Consider the following 21,389-nt stretch of genomic DNA (forward strand, 5'->3'; position numbering starts at 1 on the left):
ATGTATAGAACACCCCTATAGAAGACCCCTTTAGGAGGTCTTGTAGGTATAGAAGACCCTTTAAAAGGTCTCTATATGTAGAAGAACCCTTTTGGGGAATATTCTACCTATAGAAGACCCCTTTAGGATATCCTCTACCTACAGGAGGCCCCTTCTTCTGCACATGAATATCATATTCCCTGCATTTTTGCTAAAGAAGACCCCTTTGGGAGGTCTTCAATCTATAGAAGAGGTTCTCTATTTCCAGCAGGTCCCTTTTGGAGGCCCCCATTCTAATGGGTGGTCATCTATATATAGAACACCCCTCTAGGATAAATTAATAGCTCTCACATTATAAAAAATATAGCCAAACTGGCAATGGTATTTTCATGTGAACCATCCATCATTTAATACAAACACACACATTCGCACAAATTTACTGACACATTTGTCAGAAATATATTACCATAGTTAAACATTTTAAAATGTTCCAAACAACCAACAAAACGCCACCAAAAAGGATATTCACATTTACACTGGCATTTATATGAGGTGTTGGTTGGTTGTTGTTGCCGTTGTTTTTTTATAGATTTGTCCTTGCTTTTAGTAGGTTAGGGTTTTGAGGCAAAGTAAAATGCCTACATAGGAACATTTATTTTTATGGCACAAAGTCGTCGTTGCAATACCATGGTTTGTTGTAGTATTTCGTGTTTTTTTCTTGGCTTTGTATTTGTGTTGGATTTAAATTGTGGCGGTTCGTGTTTAACACTTAAAGCAGGTCACGAACTTGGTTTTGATATTTTGTGGCAATTTATTGTTTTTTGTTTAATGTTTTTTTCTGTTGGCATATTGATGGCAATTGTAGCGATTAAAGGTAGAGTAAGTTAAAGAAAAGGGCTTTAAAGTAAATTGTTTGACATGTTTGGCAAAGTTTTAAACTTATTTGTGTCGAAATTTTAATAAAAAAAATATTGACAAGATGTTAATATCAATGGCGCCCAAAGTGGGGTATGAATAGAAAATTTTTTCCACGATGGAACTTACAAAATTTTATGATCTTCTGTGGACGGAAGACCCTCTACAGATCTCCTACAGAAAAAAGGCCATGTGCAAGTCTTCTATAATTTATTTAAAAAATCTAATGGCGCCCAACGTGGAGCTTTTGTACCCAATTTGCTCAAAAATCTCTAATATAATTTAAATATTGCCGAAGCATTATGTACATAAATGGACGATTCTTAGTTGACCCCTAACACCCTGCGGATTTCATGATGAGTGAAAATGACACGAAATGTTGACAATGAATGAAAAAAGAGAATGATAAATTATGATTGATAAATTACTCGTATTTAGGGAAAACGGTAGCATTGCCTGACTCGAATAAAGCAATTAAATAAACATGGAAAAAAACCAAAAGAAATTAGAATCTAAAATAATTAAATGTAATACACCAAAATCCCAAATAGATAATTAATAATAAATGTCACTAGACATTCACAACAACAAAATATGGACTTAATAAATTTCTAATTATAGCTAAAATGCTCCGCCAGACACGTGAGTGTCCTTTATGTTCCTTATAAACGAAAAAAAAAACAAATTACTTATTTGTAGGCGCCAAAATCCCAAATAGATAATTAATAATAAATGTCACTAGACATTCACAACAACAAAATATGGACTTAATAAATTTCTAATTATAGCTAAAATGCTCCGCCAGACACGTGAGTGTCCTTTATGTTCCTTATAAACGAAAAAAAAAACAAATTACTTATTTGTAGGCGCTTAAAATTAATTATAACATAAAATATTTATAGAATATTTAAGTTATTTATAGTAACGAAAAAGAAGAATAAAAGGAAAGTAAAGAAAACGAACTACATTAAACTAAAATATAGATAACCATTTACGCTTATAATAATACATTAGACATAACAACGCCCTACTCCCTCCCTACCCCACAAACACGCGAGCAATATGGTTCGTCGTCCATCGATTCAATATTGACCACAAACATGAACACCAAATGTCTGCCAAATATGTAGAGAATAAGGAGAGGTCTTCTTTTCTGCAGGGGAAGGGGATGTCTGTCCAAAAAAATATCATCATTAGTTATGTGGGTGGTGGTGGTGTCATTTAGTCGCTCCAGGATGTTACGTTGCTTGGTGGGGTGGGAGGAGTATAGTCTATTATACAAAAATTATTATTTGTTTACCTGAATATGTTAATTTGTTGGGTGTTGTTTGTTGTTGTGTTGCGAAGTTGTTGTGTTTTATTTTAAGAGTGTTTTTTGTAATTTGTAAATTTTGTTAAATTTATGAATTTTTTTGTGGGAGGGTTTTCTATGAGTTTTTTGTTCTAATTTAATGATTTTCAATATCGTCGTCCAATACCAGGCCCAGGATTCAGCAATCGACAAAAATGCGGCGTTGTCACGCGACAATCAACTTGCATGTGATGCCGTTGTTGTTGTTGACGCTGTCGCATTGACATTGGTCATTGTCGAGACATACCAGAATTAATAAATTCGCTGTGTTTTTGTACCTGAAAATAAGAGGAGAGAGAGAGAAAGAATTTAATAATTTGTCTCAAAAAAAAAAAACGAAAGGAAATGATTTAATGTGAAAATTATATTTAATTATATTATTTTCAATAATAATGGAACAGGAGGCGTATGACTTACGTCGTTACTTATACGACACGCTGTACTTAATCCTTTGGGTGCATAAAGCGCAAATATACAGATAACCTGTGAAAGGTCTTCCATCTATAGAAGACCTGCGAAAGATATCCTATCTATAGAAGACCTGTGAAAGACCTTCAATCTATAGAATATCTGTAAAAGGTCTTCCATCTATAGAAGACCTGTGAAAGGGCTTCTATGTATAGAATACCTGTGAAATTAAGAAACGCCTTTATATACAGAAGATTTTTGAAGGGTCTTCTATCAATAGAAATCCTGTGAAAGGTACTCCATCTTTAGAAGACTCGTGCAAGCTCTCCTTCTACAGAAGATCCGTGAAAGGTCTTCTATTAATGGAACACTTGTCCTTCACATCTATAGGAGACCTGAGAAACGTCTTCCTCTATAGAAGACCAGAGAAAGGTCTTCTTCTACATAAGCCCTGTAAATGTTTTTCTATCTGTTGAAGGCCTGTGAAAAGTCTTCTATATACAGAAGACCGTTGAAAAGTCCATTGAAAGTCTTATACCTATAGAAGACCGGTAAAAAGTTTCCCAACTACAGAAGACCTTTGAAAGTCTTCAATCTACAACCTGTGAAAGCTTTCTATCTATAGAAATCCTTTGAAGGATATTCTATCTACATAAGACCTGAGAAAGGTCTTCTATCAATAAAAGACCTGTGAAAGGGCTTCCATTTATAGATTACCCGGGAAAGGTCTTTTACTACAGAAGACTCTTGAAGAGTCTTCTATCCACAGAAGGCCGGTGAAAAGTCTTCAATATATAGTAAAGTGCCTGTCTGTAGAAACCCTGACCAAAAAAGGTCTTCTTCTGCAGAAGACCGTTAATACGTCTTCTATCATTGGAATATCTGTAAAATGTCTATCTATAGAAACCCTGGGAATGGTCTTCTATCTGTTAAAGACCTGTGAAAAGCCTTCTTCAGAAAGCCTGTGAAAGGTCTACTGAAAACCTTTGAAATCTACAACTTGTGAAAGGTTTCTATCTTTACGTGATCTGTCAAAGGTCTTCTATTTATAGATGACTTATGAAAGGTTGTCCATCTACAGAATACCTGAACAAGGCCTTCTAACTGTAGAAGACCTGAAAATCGTCTTCTATTTATATATGGCCTGTGAATGCCCTTCAATTTATAGAAAACCTGTGAAAAGTCTTCCATTTATAGAAAACCGATCAAAGGTCTTCTATCTTCAGAAGACCTCTAAAAGATCTTCTTAATACAGAAGACCTGTAAAAGAGTTTCTTTCTACAAAAGATCTGTAACTTCTTTTACAGAAGCCCACTGTGGTCTAAAATTGCCTCAAAAAATATTCTTTAAAAAGTCCACGTTTTGTGGTCTAAAATTGCCTCAAAAAATATTCTTTAAAAAGACCACGTTTTGTGGTCTAAAATTGCCTCAAAAAATATTCTTTAAAAAGTCCACGTTTTGTGGTCTAAAATTGCCTCAAAAAATATTCTTTAAAAAATCCACGTTTTGTGGTCTAATAGAACATCAAAAAATATTCTTTAAAAAATCCACGTTTTGTGGTATAAAATTGCCTCAAAAAATATTCTTTAAAAAAAAATCCACGTTTTGTGGTCTAAAATTGCCTCAAAAAATATTCTTTAAAAAATCCACGTTTTGTGGTCTAAAATTGCCTCAAAAAATATTCTTTAAAAAATCCACGTTTTGTGGTCTAAAATTGCCTCAAAAAATATTCTTTAAAAAATCCACGTTTTGTGGTCTAAAATTGTCTCAAAAAATATTCTTTAAAAAATCCACGTTTTGTGGTCTAAAATTGCCTCAAAAAATATTCTTTAAAAAAATCCACGTTTTGTGGTCTAAAATTGCATCAAAAAATATTCTTTAAAAAATCCACGTTTTGTGGTCTAATAGAACCTCAAAAAATATTGTTTAAAAGATCCACGTTTTGTGGTCTAATAGAACCTCAAAAAATATTGTTTAAAAAATCCACGTTTTGTGGTCTAATAGAACCTCAAAAAATATTGTTTAAAAAATCCACGTTTTGTGGTCTAAAATTGCCTCAAAAAATATTCATTAAAAAATCCACGTTTTGTGGTCTAATAGAACCTCAAAAAATATTGTTTAAAAAATCCACGTTTTGTGGTCTAATAGAACCTCAAAAAATATTGTTTAAAAAATCCACGTTTTGTGGTCTAATAGAACCTCAAAAAATATTGTTTAAAAAATCCACGTTTTGTGGTCTAAAATTGCCTCAAAAAATATTCATTAAAAAATCCACGTTTTGTGGTCTAAAATTGCCTCAAAAAATATTCTTTAAAAAATCCACTTTTTGTGGTCTAAAATTGCCTCAAAAAATATTCTTTAAAAAATCCACGTTTTGTGGTCTAAAATTGCCTCTAGAAATATTGTTTAAAAAATCCACGTTTTGTGGTCTAAAATTGCCTCAAAAAATATTCTTTAAAAAATCCACGTTTTGTGGTCTAAAATTGCCTCAAAAAATATTGTTTAAAAAATCCACGTTTTGTGGTCTAAAATTGCCTCAAAAAATATTCATTAAAAAATCCACGTTTTGTGGTCTAATAGAACCTCAAAAAATATTGTTTAAAAAATCCACGTTTTGTGGTCTAAAATTGCCTCAAAAAATATTCTTTAAAAAATCCACGTTTTGTGGTCTAAAATTGCCTCAAAAAATATTCTTTAAAAAATCCACGTTTTGTGGTCTAAAATTGCCTCAAAAAATATTCTTTAAAAAATCCATTTTTTGTGGTCTAAAATTGCCTCAAAAAATATTCTTTAAAAAATCCACTTTTTGTGGTCTAAAATTGCCTCAAAAAATATTCTTTAAAAAATCCACGTTTTGTGGTCTAAAATTGCCTCAAAAAATATTCTTTAAAAAATCCACGTTTTGTGGTCTAAAATTGCCTCAAAAAATATTCTTTAAAAAATCCACGTTTTGTGGTCTAAAATTGCCTCAAAAAATATTCTTTAAAAAATCCACGTTTTGTGGTCTAAAATTGCCTCAAAAAATATTCTTTAAAAAATCCACGTTTTGTGGTCTAAAATTGCCTCAAAAAATATTCTTTAAAAAATCCACGTTTTGTGGTCTAAAATTGCCTCTAAAAATATTGTTTAAAAAATCCACATTTTGTGGTCAAAAATTGCCTCAAAAAATATTCTTTAAAAAATCCACGTTTTGTGGTGTAAAATTGCCTCAAAAAATATTCTATAAAAAATCCACGTTTTGTGGTCTAATAGAACCTCAAAAAATATTGTTTAAAAAATCCACGTTTTGTGGTCTAATAGAACCTCAAAAAATATTGTTTAAAAAATCCACGTTTTGTGGTCTAATAGAACCTCAAAAAATATTGTTTAAAAAATCCACGTTTTGTGGTCTAATAGAACCTCAAAAAATATTGTTTAAAAAATCCACGTTTTGTGGTCTAATAGAACCTCAAAAAATATTGTTTAAAAAATCCACGTTTTGTGGTCTAATAGAACCTCAAAAAATATTGTTTAAAAAATCCACGTTTTGTGGTCTAAAATTGCCTCAAAAAATATTCTTTAAAAAATCCACGTTTTGTGGTCTAAAATTGCCTCAAAAAATATTCTTTAAAAAATCCACTTTTTGTGGTCTAAAATTGCCTCTAGAAATATTGTTTAAAAAATCCACGTTTTGTGGTCTAAAATTGCCTCTAGAAATATTGTTTAAAAAATCCACGTTTTGTGGTCTAAAATTGCCTCTAGAAATATTGTTTAAAAAATCCACGTTTTGTGGTCTAAAATTGCCTCTAGAAATATTGTTTAAAAAATCCACGTTTTGTGGTCTAAAATTGCCTCAAAAAATATTCTTTAAAAAATCCACGTTTTGTGGTCTAAAATTGTCTCAAAAAAATATTCTTTAAAAAATCCACGTTTTGTGGTCTAAAATTGTCTCAAAAAAATATTCTTTAAAAAAATCCACGTTTTGTGATCTAAAATTGTCTCAAAAAATATTCTTTAAAAAATCCACGTTTTGTGGTCTAAAATTGGCTCAAAAAATATTCTTTAAAAAATCCACGTTTTGTGGTCTTAAATTGGCTCAAAAAATATTCTTTAAAAAATCCACGTTTTGTGGTCTAAAATTGCCTCAAAAAATATTCTTTAAAAAATCCACGTTTTGTGGTCTAAAATTGCCTCAAAAAATATTGTTTAAAAAATCCACGTTTTGTGGTCTAAAATTCCCTCAAAAAAATATTGTTTAAAAAATCCACGTTTTGTGGTCTAAAATTGCCTCAAAAAATATTCTTTAAAAAATCCACGTTTTGTGGTCTAAAATTGCCTCAAAAAATATTGTTTAAAAAATCCACGTTTTGTGTTCTGAAATTGCCTCAAAAAAATATTGTTTAAAAAATCCACGTTTTGTGGTCTAAAATTCCCTCAAAAAAATATTGTTTAAAAAATCCACGTTTTGTGGTCTAAAATTGCCTCAAAAAATATTGTTTAAAAAATCCACGTTTTGTGGTCTAAAATTCCCTCAAAAAATATTGTTTAAAAAATCCACGTTTTGTGGTCTAAAATTGCCTCAAAAAATATTCTTTAAAAAATCCACGTTTTGTGGTCTAAAATTGCCTCAAAAAATATTGTTTAAAAAATCCACGTTTTGTGTTCTGAAATTGCCTCAAAAAAATATTGTTTAAAAAATCCACGTTTTGTGGTCTAAAATTCCCTCAAAAAAATATTGTTTAAAAAATCCACGTTTTGTGGTCTAAAATTCCCTCAAAAAATATTGTTTAAAAAATCCACGTTTTGTGGTCTAAAATTCCCTTCAAAAATATTATTTAAAAAATCCAAGTTTTGTGGTCTAAAATTGCCTCAAAAAATATTCTTTAAAAACTCCACGTTTTGTGGTCTAAAATTGCCTCAAAAAATATTCTTTAAAAAATCCACGTTTTGTGGTCTAAAATTGCCTCAAAAAATATTCTTTAAAAAATCCACGTTTTGTGGTCTAAAATTGTCTCAAAAAATATTCTTTAAAAAATCCACATTTTGTGGTCTAAAATTGTCTCAAAAAATATTCTTTAAAAAATCCACGTTTTGTGGTCTAAAAAAATATTCTTTAAAAAATCCACGTTTTGTGGTCTCAAAAAATATTCGTTAAAAAATCCACGTTTTGTGGTCTCAAAAAATATTCTTTAAAAAATCCACGTTTTGTGGTCTAAAATTGTCTCAAAAAATATTCTTTAAAAAATCCACATTTTGTGGTCTAAAATTGTCTCAAAAAATATTCTTTAAAAAATCCACGTTTTGTGGTCTAAAATTGCCTCAAAAAATATTCTTTAAAAAATCCACGTTTTGTGGTCTAAAATTGTCTCAAAAAATATTCTTTAAAAAATCCACATTTTGTGGTCTAAAATTGTCTCAAAAAATATTCTTTAAAAAATCCACATTTTGTGGTCTAAAATTGCCTCAAAAAATATTTTTAAAAAATCCACGTTTTGTGGTCTAAAATTGCCTCAAAAAATATTCTTTAAAAACTCCACGTTTTGTGGTCTAAAATTGCCTCAAAAAATATTCTTTAAAAAATCCACGTTTTGTGGTCTAAAATTGCCTCAAAAAATATTCTTTAAAAACTCCACGTTTTGTGGTCTAAAATTGCCTCAAAAAATATTCTTTAAAAAATCCACGTTTTGTGGTCTAAAATTGCCTCAAAAAATATTCTTTAAAAAATCCACGTTTTGTGGTCTAAAATTGTCTCAAAAAATATTCTTTAAAAAATCCACATTTTGTGGTCTAAAATTGTCTCAAAAAATATTCTTTAAAAAATCCACATTTTGTGGTCTAAAATTGCCTCAAAAAATATTTTTAAAAAATCCACGTTTTGTGGTCTAAAATTGCCTCAAAAAATATTCTTTAAAAACTCCACGTTTTGTGGTCTAAAATTGCCTCAAAAAATATTCTTTAAAAAATCCACGTTTTGTGGTCTAAAATTGCCTCAAAAAATATTCTTTTAAAAATCCACGGTTTGTGGCCTAAAATTGCACAAAAAATATTCTTTAAAAAATCCACGTTTTGTGGTCTAAAATTGCACCAAAATACTCTTTAAAAAATCCACGTTTTGTGGCCTAAAATTGTACAAAAAATATTCTTTTAAAAATCCACGTTTTGTGGTCTAAAATTGCCTCAAAAAATATTCTTTAAAAAATCCACGTTTTGTGGCCTAAAATTGCACCAAAATACTCTTTAAAAAATCCACGTTTTGTGGCCTAAAATTGCACCAAAAAATATTCTTTAAAAAATCCACGTTTTGTGGCCTAAAATTGCACAAAAAATATTCTTTAAAAATCCACGTTTTGTGGCCTAAAATTGCACAGAAAATATTCTTTAAAAAATCAACGTTTTGTGGCCTAAAATTGCCTCAAAAAATATTGTTTAAAAAATCCACGTTTTGTGGTCTAAAATTGCCTCAAAAAATATTCTTTAAAAAATTCACGTTTTGTGGTCTAAAATTGCCTCAAAAAATATTCTGTAAAAAATCTACGTTTTGTGGTCTAAAATTGCCTCAATCTATTTGTCTCTTAAAGTGCCTCAAAGCATATTTTTTAAATATTTGACATGAATATTATTCCTTGTTTTGAACCTCCATTCATTCCGTCTCCCACAAAAAATGTTAACCCAAATTTAAATATTAATTTTGTGTCAAAAAGAAGAGGCAGCAAACTTTTTTCATTTCGTTTATGTTGGGTATCTGACCTAATGAAGCCAAAAGGTTAAAAATGTTGTCTTTTATTTATTTTTGACATCATTGAGGAGAAAGTTCACAAAGAAAAAAGTGCCCAACATTCCGTGTCCCTTTAACCTTCTAAAATGTTATTTATTTAAGTTTGTCGGCAAAATGAAAAAAATGCCAACGTTTTTTTTTAGAACCCATTGAATAAGAAAAGAGAAATATAAACAACAACAATAACAAAAAATGGTAAAAGTTATTTCTGTACTTACTACATCAGCAACAATTGGTTCCTCAATTTCAAGGCCCTGCAGTGCTTGTTCTCTACTTAGGTGTACTTCATAGGAGCTTGTTGGTGTTACAAAGACCACACGGTGTTTACGTGTTTGCAAAATGTTTGCAATAACCAACTGTAAAGGAAAACAACAAATACAATGAAAATAATTATTATAGCAAAAATATACATGTACTAAACAAACAATAACAAAAAAGAATTAGAAATACTCAAATATATTTTGCGTAAGAATTAAAACAAAAGGATACAAAATTGCGACAACAAAATATGTCACTGACTCTCCCCTGGTGGTGCCCTCCGGTCATCTGATTGTCTATAACGATTCACCACAAAGACTTCGTTCGGCCTCTATAAAGACGTCCTTCCGGTCGTCTATAGAGACTACGTTCTGGCCGTCTTTAAAGACTCCGTTCTAGTTGTCTAAGGAGACTCCCTTCTAGTCGTCTATAAAGACTTCTGGTTGTATATAGAGACTCACCCCCTCTGGTCGTATACAAGGACTTCCTTCAAGCCTCTATAAAGACACCCAACTAGTCGTCTATAAAGACTAACATCTGGTAGACAACCTTCTGGTCGCCCATAAAGACTCCCTTCTGGTTGTCTATAAAGATTTCCTTCTGGTCGTCTACAAAGACTCCCTTCTGGTGGTCTATAAAGACTCCTTCTGGTCGTCTATAAAGACTTACATCTGGTAGACACCATTCTGGTCGCATACAAAGACTCCCTTCTGGTTGTCTATAAAGATTCCCTTCTGGTCGTCTACAAAGATTCCCTTCTGGTGGTCTATAAAGACTCCTTCTGGTCGTCTATAAAGAGACTCCCTGCTGGTAGTCTATAAAGACTCACTGCTGGTAATATATAAAGACTTTTGGTTGTCTATAAAGACTAACCCCCTCTGGTCGTATACAAGGACTTCCTTCAAGCCTCTACAAAGACTCCCTACTGGTTGTCTATAAATACTCAGATCTGGTCGTCTATAAAGATACCCTTCTAGTCGTGAACAAAGACTCCCTTCTGGTCGTCTATAAAGACTCCCTTCTGGTTGTCTATAAATACTTCCTTTTACTCCCTTCTAATCGTCTATAGAGACTATCCTCTGGTCGTCTTCTGGCCACCAATAAAGAACGCTTTCTGGTCATCTGGTGGTCTGATCGTCTAAAACGATTCACCTCTGGTCGCATACTAAGACTTCCTTCGGGCCTCTATAAAGACGTCCTTCTGGTCGTCTATAAAGACTCCGTCCTAGTCGTCTAAAGAGACTCCCATCTGGTCATCAATAAAGACTTCTGGTTGTCTATAAAGACTCACCCCCTCCGGTAGTATACGAGGACTTCCTTCAAGCCTCTATAAAGACTCCATCTGGTCGTCTATAAAGACTAACATCTGGTAGACACCATTCTGGTCGCCAATAAAGACTCGCTTCTGGTTGTCTATAAAGACTCCCTTCTGGTGGTCTATAAAGACTCCTTCTGGTAGTCTATAAAGACTCCCTACTGGTCGTCTATAAAGAATCACTGCTGGTAGTATATAAAGACTTCTGGTTGTCTATAAGGACTCACCCCCTCTGGTCGTATACAAAAACTTCCTTCAAGCCTCTACAAAGACTCCCTACTGGTTGTCTATAAAGACTTCCGGTTGTCTATAAAGACTCACATCGGGTCGTCTATAAAGATACCCTTCTAGTCGTGAACAAAGACTCCCTTCTGGTTGTCTATAAATACTTCCTTTTACTCCCTTCTAATCGTCTATAGAGACTATCCTCTGGTCGTCTATAAAGACCGTCTTCTGGCCAGCAATAAAGAATGCTTTCTGGTCATCTGTAAAGACTCCTTTCCGGAGAACTATAAAGGCTCCCCTCCGGTCGGATATAAAAACTCTTTCTATTCCTCTATGAAGACTCCCTGCTGGTCATTTATACAGACCTCCTTCTGGTAGTTTCTAAAGACTTTTATTGGTCTAAGAAGTCTACTCTCTTTCTCGTCGTCTCGTAGTCTATAACGGTCCCTTCTGGGGGTCTCTAAGAACTTTTTCTTCTGGTCTCAAACAAAAAAAATGCTGTCTGGTCGTCAATGAAGTCTGTCTTCTGGTTATCAATAAACGCTCCCTTTTGGGCGTCCGTCTGAACTCCCCTCTGGTCGTCTATAAAGACATCCTCCAGATAGTGTTTAAGAGTCTCTTGTGGTCGTCCAAAGGGCTACCTTTCTCCTTCTGGTCGTTTATAAAGAATCCCTTCTGGCTGTCTATAAATACTTCCTTTTACTACCTTCTAATCGTCTATAGAGACTATCCTCTGGTCGTCTATAATGACCGTCTTCTGGCCACCAATAAAGATCGTTTTCTGGTCATCTGTAAAGACTCACTTCCGGAGAGCTATAAAGGCTCCCCTCCGGTCGTATATAAAAACTCTTTCTATTCCTCTATGAAGACTCCCTGCTGGTCATTAATACAGACCTCATTCTGGTAGTTTCTAAAGACTTCTGTTGGTCTATAAAGTCTACCCTCTTTCTCGCCTTCTCGTAGTCTATAACGGTCCCTCCTGGTCGTCTCTAAGAACTCTCTTCTGGCCTCAAACAAAAAACCGCTGTCTGGTCGTCAATGCAGTCTGTCTTCTGGTTATCAATAAACGCTTCCTTTTGGGCGTCCGTATGAACTCCCCTCTGGTCGTCTATAAAGACTTCCTTCTGATCGATCGTTCAAAGGGCTACCTTTCCTTCGATGGTATATTAAGATTCCCGTCCTATTATCTGTAGCCTTATCGCATATCCTGTTATCTTTAATGTTGCCTTTAAGGTAGTCTACAAAGACAGCCTTCTGGTCTTGATATTTGTTCAAATTTGCACTTAAGTTCATTTGCATTTGCAGCAAAAAATAAATGATGTAAATGTTGTCTAAACTATTCAAGTGGACATGCCGTTTGTGTTGAAATTATTGTGTAAATACTTTGGCAACCTGCAGCACCACAACCTCTTCAACGAAGAGTGTTACACAAAGAGGATGTGTGCGTGGGTGTGTGTGTGAATGTGAGGAAATGTATTTTACAGGATATGTTCTTACATGGACACACATGAGTAGTAGTATGGTGGTAAAGAGTTTTGGGTAACAAGCATGGCTTACTGCCTTAACCATGTCCATTGTCACTGCCACAGTCGTTGTTGTTGTCTGGGAATGACAGGCAGCATTGTTCACAATGAAATAGAATTGTAAAACACAAATACAGTTACAACTGTTGTGAAATATCCTTTTTTGCAGTTAACAATTTCTGCTGCCATTGTTTACATGTGTTGAAGATAAACAAAACAGGATATTTGTTTAGAAAACAACGCACGACACCCGCACACACCAACACACAGAGCTTACTTAGACACATACACAATACTCAACTATGTACATAGGTGGCAGGCAGGATGTTTACAGTTGTGTCAACTAGCAGAGATAATGTCGCCGTTTCTTTTGTTTGTATGTAAAACACGTTTGATATTAGAAAAATTAAATTTGAAACAAAAAAATATTTTGAATATTTTTCGAGGAATTTAAAATTGAGGATTTTTATGGACTGCTAAAAACTAGGAAAAAAAACGTGTGACATAAAAATTATGTGAGAGTGAAAAGGAGTTTAAAACACCACAGGTTCAGAAATAAAAGAAAAGGGAGAAATCACTTCATTCTTTAGGGTCAGAAGAAAATAAATATTTCAGTAGGAATTCTGATCCATTGTGATATTAACGAAATGTATTTTACAGGATATGGTATTAAGTTTATGAACGGTTTGTAGAACTTCTTCACTTTAATGCAGAAATCAGTAGGACTAAATGTCCCTAGTGTATAAGAATAAAACAAAAATTCTTCAGAAGAAAAGTGGAGACTTCTAAGTGAAATTTGAAGAAAATAAGTGCGGCAATTAATTCAACAATACTGCGAGAAATATCTGCAGCACTTCAAATTTTACATACAATTATACAACATTTCGCTTGTCTGCTTTGTTGGAAAGTGTATTTATTTAAATAACAAATATGACAAAACTTACCTTGTGCTTGTATTTACTCAAACTATCACGAGCTTTGGTAATCAAAAGATTTTCATCGGTTTCCAATTTAAATGAGACCACAAACGCCTGCGGCACCCATAGACTAGCCAAGGGTGCCAACATTTTTGGCACCAGCTGCAATGAAATTGTCGGAGCACCTTCACCCGATTGCATTTTGTGAGTAGGCTGTAATTAAAAAGGAAGAGAAAGCATGATTATTAAATGTTTGGCCATGGAAATTTTAGGGGAAATATGAATTAAATATAAAAATATTGCATAATGAATATCGCTCTCTCAAGTAATTATTTTTAAAAATACAAGGGGGCCTATTCTGTAACTCTTTTACAACTTTACTCATTGTTTATTTTAAAACAATTTCATTTGTTTGTTTTATTGTTGTTACAAAAACAAAAGAAATTTTAACCAATTTTCAATCGATAAAAGTTACAGAATAGGCCTCCAAAAATATTCTGAAAAAAATATTTCCGAAAGTTCATGGATCTTCATAAACTATTTTTAAAAATTTCAAAGTTCTCTAACAATATTTTTTAAAACTCCAACGTGATGCAATAACAAGTTGACCATGTAAGCGCAGCTGATATCTTCTCTTGCTGTCAAAATAAATTTTTGCCTTAAAATATAATAATATTTATTTCAGTTCAACCAAAATTATACTTCTACAACTTCTTTATTTGAATTGTGACAATAATATTTCTTAGTTTTATTCTGTGTTGTGCATTCCTCGCTACAAAAACTTTGGACATCGAGGAAAACTAAGGCCAAAATTTGCCCAGAAAGGGTAATCTCACTAAACGAACCTTGACTCCAAGGTTGTCAAAAAATACAGGGTTCTTAAAAAATATTTGTAAAAATACAGGATTCTCAAAAAATAGTTCTAAAAATATCAGCGTTCTCAAAAAAATCAACGTCCAACAAAACATATTCCTCAAAAATACACGTGGATCAAAACTGATACTTCAAAAAACTTCGTGCCTCAAAAAAATGTTAAAAATGTGACTCAAAAAATGTGAATTAAACCCCACATCAGAAACATTGAAAATCCACATGCCTATGCAAACATTCTTTAAAAAGCAAGGTGCCTCAAAAATAAATAAATAAAAATCTACATTCCGCAAAACATCCACGATAGCCTCTGAAAAAATATACAATAAAAATTAAGGTGCTTGAAAAAAAAATATCTTTAAAATCCACGAGCCTTAATAAAAACTCAATCAATTACTTGAAGACAAGGCAACATATAAGGTGATTCGAGAAGATCCTACTGAAAAATTACAAAAAATTAACAATAATTTAGTTACGGAACTGCACAAGAAAGACTACATAACAAAATGGGAAAAAACAAAACTAACATGCACATCATCTAGTGCACCTGAACTATATGGATTACCGAAAATACATAAAGATGGCATCCCACTAAGACCAATATCTTCATCATTCAACGTACCTTGCTTTAATTTAGCACAATACATTGGACAAACTCTAAAATTCTTAATTTCACCCATACATAACATAAAAAACTCGTTTGAATTAAAGGAAAAACTCAATAGCATTACCTTGGATAAGGATGACATAATAGTATCTTTTGACGTGGTGTCGCTATTCACAAACATCCCTACACACCTAGCAATTAAGAACATAATGGACAAGTGGAAAATTATAAAAGAGAAAACCAGTATCCCAAAGCAACATTTCCTCAAAATACTACAATTTATCCTCAATGACAACAACTATTTTAAGTGCAATAACAAATTATACCACCAAACCTATGGCATGCCAATGGGGAACCCATTATCCCCTACGATCGCTGATATCGTATTGGACACTCTACTGGACGAAGTACTAATGGAATTGAAGGAAAAGGGAATCAATATAAAATTACTGACCAAATATGTCGATGACATATTTGCAATTATAAACAAAAGTGACGAACAAATCATATTACACCTTCTTAACACATATCACCAAAAAATCAAATTTACAATAGAGAAAGAAGAAAACAATAGACTAGCCTACTTGGATATGTTGATAATAAGAGACATGGAACATGGAATGGAAAAACAGATTGGTACACTAAAAAAATGGCATCTGGACGAATAATAAACTTCCATTCGACACAACCAAAAAGTATGAAAGTGAATACTGCAAAAAGTTTACTGAATAAAATCCTTTTCTTAAGCGACGAGCAATTCAAAAACAACAACATACACAACTTTACCGACATTTTAACCAAAAACTGCTATCCACCTGCACTAATAAACCAAATCATAAATAGTACAAACACAAACGATAATAAAAACATTGAGAAAACGGAAAAATGTTTCCTAAGTTTACCATATGTTCCTAAACTTACAGAGACTAAATGTATGAAAGACATCATTGATAACACAACAACATCACTGGCATACAAATCAAACGAAACACTTCAAACACTATTTAAAAGGCGCAAAACAAAAGGAGACAGATTACAGCAGAGCAATGTTGTTTACGAAATTACATGTAAAGGCAATGACAAAGAGGAATGTGGAAAAGTATACGTTGGCACAACAAAACGAAAGCTAAGTATACGAATGAGCGAACATCAAACTGACATTAGGAATGGTTCAGAAAAAACAGCACTCTCTCAACACATTAAAGATAGTGGACACACAGCGGACTTAAAAAATGTCAAAATACTGGATAAGGAAAGAAAAGAGAACAGAAGATACACACTAGAAAGTTTAAGGATACAGCAACGAATTGACAGATCAGTAAACACAAAAGAAGATAAAGACAAGACAAAACATCAGTATTCCATTGCAATCAAGTAGTAACAGTTCTGTGATATTAGCTTAGTTTTAACTTTAATTATTTTTGCAATTATTTTTCTATTATTTATATTAATTTATGTGTGTGCAGTCCCGTTTTTTAATATAAGGAAAAAAGTTTAAAATAATGTGAAATATCTAATGTAAGTTAAAACAAGTGTAATATCTAACAGAAAAAAGTCTAATAAGAATCCCCTTTTTATTTTTTTATTTTGTTACTAGAATTTCGCCAATAAAATAACACTCTTGAGAAAGTTGGAATAAAACCAACGAAACGTCGAGTGGAAATGAAATAAAACTTAGTTTTTTATTCTCATTAAAAATACCTGACCAAAAAGCCCAACAACAACACATTTCAGTTAATAAAAATATTCTTTAAAAATCAACGTGACCAAAAAATATTCTTTAAACATATAAGTGCCTCAGAAATTCCACGTACATTCTTAAAGAATCCACCTAACATTCCCTAAAAATTCACGTATGTACCTCGAAAAAGTATTCCTAAAAAGCATAAAAAACCCACGTGGCTCGAAAAAATATTTTTTTTAAATCCAAGTGCCTCATCCAAATATACTTTAAAAAATCAACGTGCCTCAAAAAATATTTGTCTACAAAATACCCGTGCCTTACACAAATATTCTTTGAAAAAACCCGTGCCATATACAAATATTCTTTAAAAAATACCAGTGCCTTTCACAAATATACTTTAAAAAATACCCGTGTCTCAAACAAATATTCCTTAAAAAATCCACGTGCCTCAAAAAAAAATATTTAAAAAATCCACGTGCCTCAAAAAAAATATGTAAAAAATCCACGTGCCTCAAAAAAAAATATTTAAAAATCCACGTGCCTCAAAAATATTTAAATAATCTACGTGCCTAAAAAATATGCAAACAACCCAAGTGCCTTAAAAAATATTAAAAATCCCACGTACCTTAAAAAATTATTTAAAAAATCCACGTGCCTCAAAAAAATATTTAAAAAATCAACGTGCATAAAAAAATATTTAAAAAATCCAAGAGCCTCAAAAAAATTCTTTAAAAATTCAACGTGCCTCAAAAAATTCTTTAAAAATTCCACGTGCCTCAAAAAATCATTAAAAATCCACGTGGCTCAAAAAATCATTAAAAAATCCAATATATAAAAAATGAACGTGTCTCAAAAAAAAATATGCATCAAAAAATATTTAAAACAATTAACGTGTCTCAAACAGAAAAAATTAAAAAATCCACGTGCATCAAAAAAATATATTTAAAAAATACACGTGCCTTAAAAAATATTTAAAAAATCCACGTGCCTAAAAATATATTTTAAAAAACCCAAGTGCCTTAAAAAAATATTTAAAAAATCCACGTGCCTAAAAATATATTTAAAAAACCCAAGTGCCTTAAAAAAATATTTAAAAAATCCACGTGCCTAAAAATATATTTAAAAAACCCACGTGCCTTAAAAAATATTTAAAAAATCCACGTGACTCAAAAAATCATATCAAAAATCCACGTGCATCAAAAAAAATTAAAAAATCCACGTGCCTAAACAAATATATTTAAAAATTACACATGCCTAAAAAAATATTCAGAAAATCCACGTGCCTCAAAAAAATCTTTAAAAAATCCATGTGCCTCACCTTTAAAAAATCCACGTGCCTCAAAAAAAAATATTTAAAAAATCCACGTGCCTCAAAAAAAAATATTCAAAAAATCCACGTGCCTCAAAAAAAAATTTTAAAAAATCCACGTGCCTCAAAAAAAAAATATTTAAAAAATCTACGTGCCTCCAAAAAAGTACTAAAAAATCCACGTGCCTCCAAAAAAGTACAAAAAAATCCACGTGCCTCCAAAAAAAGTACTAAAAAATCCACGTGCCTCAAAAAAAAAATATTTAAAAAATCCACATGCCTCAAACAAATATTCCAAAAAATCCACGTGCCTCAAAAAAAATATTTAAAAAATCCACGTGCCTCAAACAAATTTTCCAAAAAAACCAAATGCCTAAAAAAAATATTTAAAAAATCCACGTGCCTCAAACAAATATTCCAAAAAAAAAACCAAATGCCTAAAAAAAAATATTTAAAAAATCCACGTGCCTCAAAATAACGTTGAAAAAATCCACGTGACCCATAAAACTTTTAAAAAATCCACTTGCCTCAAAAAATTTAAAAAATCCACGTGCCTCAAAATAACGTTTAAAAAATCCGCGTGACTCAAAAAAAAAAAACTTTTAAAAAATCCACGTGCCTGAAGAAAAATATTCAGAAAATCTATATGCCTCAAAAAATATTTAAAAAAATACACGTACCTCAAAAAAAATCTTTAAAAAATCCACGTGACTCAAAAAATGTTTTAAAAATACACGTGCCTCAAAAAAATCTTTAAAATCTAATATTTAAAAAATCCACATGTCTCACAAAAAAATCTTTAATAAATCCACGTGCCTCAAAAAAAAATATTTAAAAAATCCACATGCCTCAAACAAATATTCCAAAAAATCCACGTGCCTCAAAAAAAATATTTAAAAAATCCACGTGCCTCAAACAAATATTCCAAAAAAATCAAATGCCTAAAAAAAATATTTAAAAAATCCACGTGCCTCAAGCAAATATTCCAAAAAAAAACCAAATGCCTAAAAAAATATTTAAAAAATCCACGTGCCTCAAAATAACGTTGAAAAAATTCACGTGACCCAAAAAAACTTTTAAAAAATCCACTTGCCTCAAAAAATTTAAAAAATCTACGTGTCTCAAAATAACGTTTAAAAAATCCGCGTGACTCAAAAAAAACTTTTAAAAAATCCACGTGCCTGAAAAAAAATATTCACAAAATCTATATGCCTCAAAAAATATTTCAAAAAATACACGTACCTCAAAAAAAAATCTTTAAAAAATCCACGTGACTCAAAAAATGTTTTAAAAATACACGTGCCTCAAAAAAATCTTTAAAATCTAATATTTAAAAAACCCACATGCCTCAAAAAAATCTTTAAAAAATCCACGTGCCTCAAAAATATTATTCAAAAAAATCCATTGTTAAAAAAATTAGGTGCCTCAAAAATATTCTTTAAAAATCCACGTACCTGAAAAATATTCTTTAAAAATCTACGCGGTTTAAAAACGTGCCTCCCAAAATGTTCTTTAAAATTAAAATGCCTTAAAAACATTTCTTAATATCCACGAGCCTCAAAAATATTCTTTAACAAGAAACTTGCCTCGAAAAAGACTTTCTTCAAAATTAATGTTGCACAAAAAAACGTTTGTTAAAATCCACGTGCCACAAAAATATTGTTTAAAAATCATTAACAGGCCTCAAAAAATATTATTAAAAAATCAAAGTGTCTCAAATAATATTTTGAAATAATTCACATCCCTCAAAAATTATCTTAAAAAATCCAAGTGCTTTAAATAATATTAAAAAAAACACGTGTCTCAAAAAAAAAAAAAGAAATCACGTCTCTAGGTCAAGTAGCTCCCAAACAAAATACTTTAAAAAGTCCACACACCCCAATAAAATCACGGTTCATCACCTAAGAGGCCCCTAAAAATATGTTTAAAAAAATTCACGTATATTGGTCTAATAGCCGCTTAAAAATATTCGTTACAAAATCCACTCTAACAGCTCTTCAACAAAAAAATCTTTAAAACAGCAAGTGCCTCAAACCCTAAAGCCTTAAAAAATATTCTTTAAAAATCCACGCCTTTTGGTCTAAAATCCGCTCAAAAAGTATTCTTTAAAAGATCCACATTTCCTCAAAAAATATTCTTTATAATATCTAAGTTTCTTGGTCTGCTTATTCTTTTAAAAATACACATTTCTTGGTCTCCTAGTCTTTCTTTCTTTCATGGTGTGGTAGTACCTCAAAAAATATTCTCCAAAAAAATCAATTTTTTGGGCTGATAGTACCTCAGAAAATATTCTTAAAAAAATCCACGCTTTCGGTCTGTTAGTCTCTCAAAAATATTCTTTAAAAATCCATTTTCTTGTTGTTAAAGTTCTTCAAAAATATTCTTCAAAAAATTCACGTTTTTTTGGTCAGATAGTCTCTCAAAAATATTCCTTAAAAATCCACGTTTTGGGTCTAGTAGTCGCTCAAACACTTTCTTTAAAAAAATCAAATTTCTTGCTCTTAGAGTTCCTCCAAAATTAATCTTCCAGAAATCCACGTTTTTTGGTCTGATAGTCCTTCAAAAATATTTTTTAACAAATCAACGTTCCTTAGCCTGCTAGTCCCTCAAAAAATATTCTTTAAAAAATCTAGGTTTCTCGGTCTGAAAATGCGTCAACAACTATTCCTTGAAAAATACAAGTTGTTTGTTATGATATTTCCTCAAAAAATATTCTTTAAAAATATTCACCATTCTTGGTTTTGAATTCCCTTAAAAATATAATTTATAAAAAAAAAAAATCCGTTTCTTGCTTTTCCAAATTCCTCTCATGCAAAAATTGTAAAAAAAAAGTTTCGAAATGTTATAGACTCATTGTATAAGATAACAACTTCCCCTGCTCGATCAATCACGGATGCTGATTGGCGCACTGGCATCTCCTCTACAACTCCCTCTGCGGAAAACGTAGTGTGCGGATCGCCGCTGGACATCGGTTGTTGTCGGTTTGCTCACTTTGTTGCAGCTTACACTCAGTGGAATAATTTGGAATTGTATTAGTATATGACATGACTTCCTCTGCGATCACTTAGAACCTCTGTATTGTCCACTTGTCCTGGGCACTTGTCGTCCAACTTTCGTAGAGTAAACATGTCGCCTACTAACCAAAATTCCTCGGGCTTACTAATGTGCCTCTGTCGCCGCTATCACCTAATTATAATAATAATAATTGTTCCACAAACATCCCAGGCGGGACAGGGGAGACTTATCTCATATCAATGAGTGCACCCCGATTCTT

At 31.9% G+C, this 21,389-nt stretch overlaps 1 protein-coding gene across 2 annotated transcripts in view; it reads right to left on the minus strand.

Annotated features, from left to right (window-relative positions):
• Positions 1 to 789: 789 nt before the first annotated feature.
• Positions 790 to 21,389, minus strand: part of Ppcs (phosphopantothenoylcysteine synthetase) — a 144,573-nt gene continuing 123,973 nt past the window's right edge. For both annotated transcript variants that reach the window (XM_073960945.1, XM_073960946.1), the window contains exons 4-6: positions 13,673 to 13,858; positions 9,626 to 9,763; positions 790 to 2,523 (exon numbers count right to left, since the gene is read on the minus strand). In XM_073960945.1, the coding sequence (XP_073817046.1) occupies positions 2,476 to 2,523; positions 9,626 to 9,763; positions 13,673 to 13,858 (372 nt within the window). In that variant the 3' untranslated portion in view covers positions 790 to 2,475. The remainder of the gene's footprint in view (positions 2,524 to 9,625; positions 9,764 to 13,672; positions 13,859 to 21,389) is intronic.

The sequence above is a fragment of the Musca autumnalis genome, unplaced genomic scaffold, assembly GCF_047663935.1.
Source record: "Musca autumnalis isolate F117 unplaced genomic scaffold, ASM4766393v1 scaffold_1, whole genome shotgun sequence".
Classification (NCBI taxonomy): Eukaryota; Metazoa; Arthropoda; class Insecta; order Diptera; family Muscidae; genus Musca; species Musca autumnalis.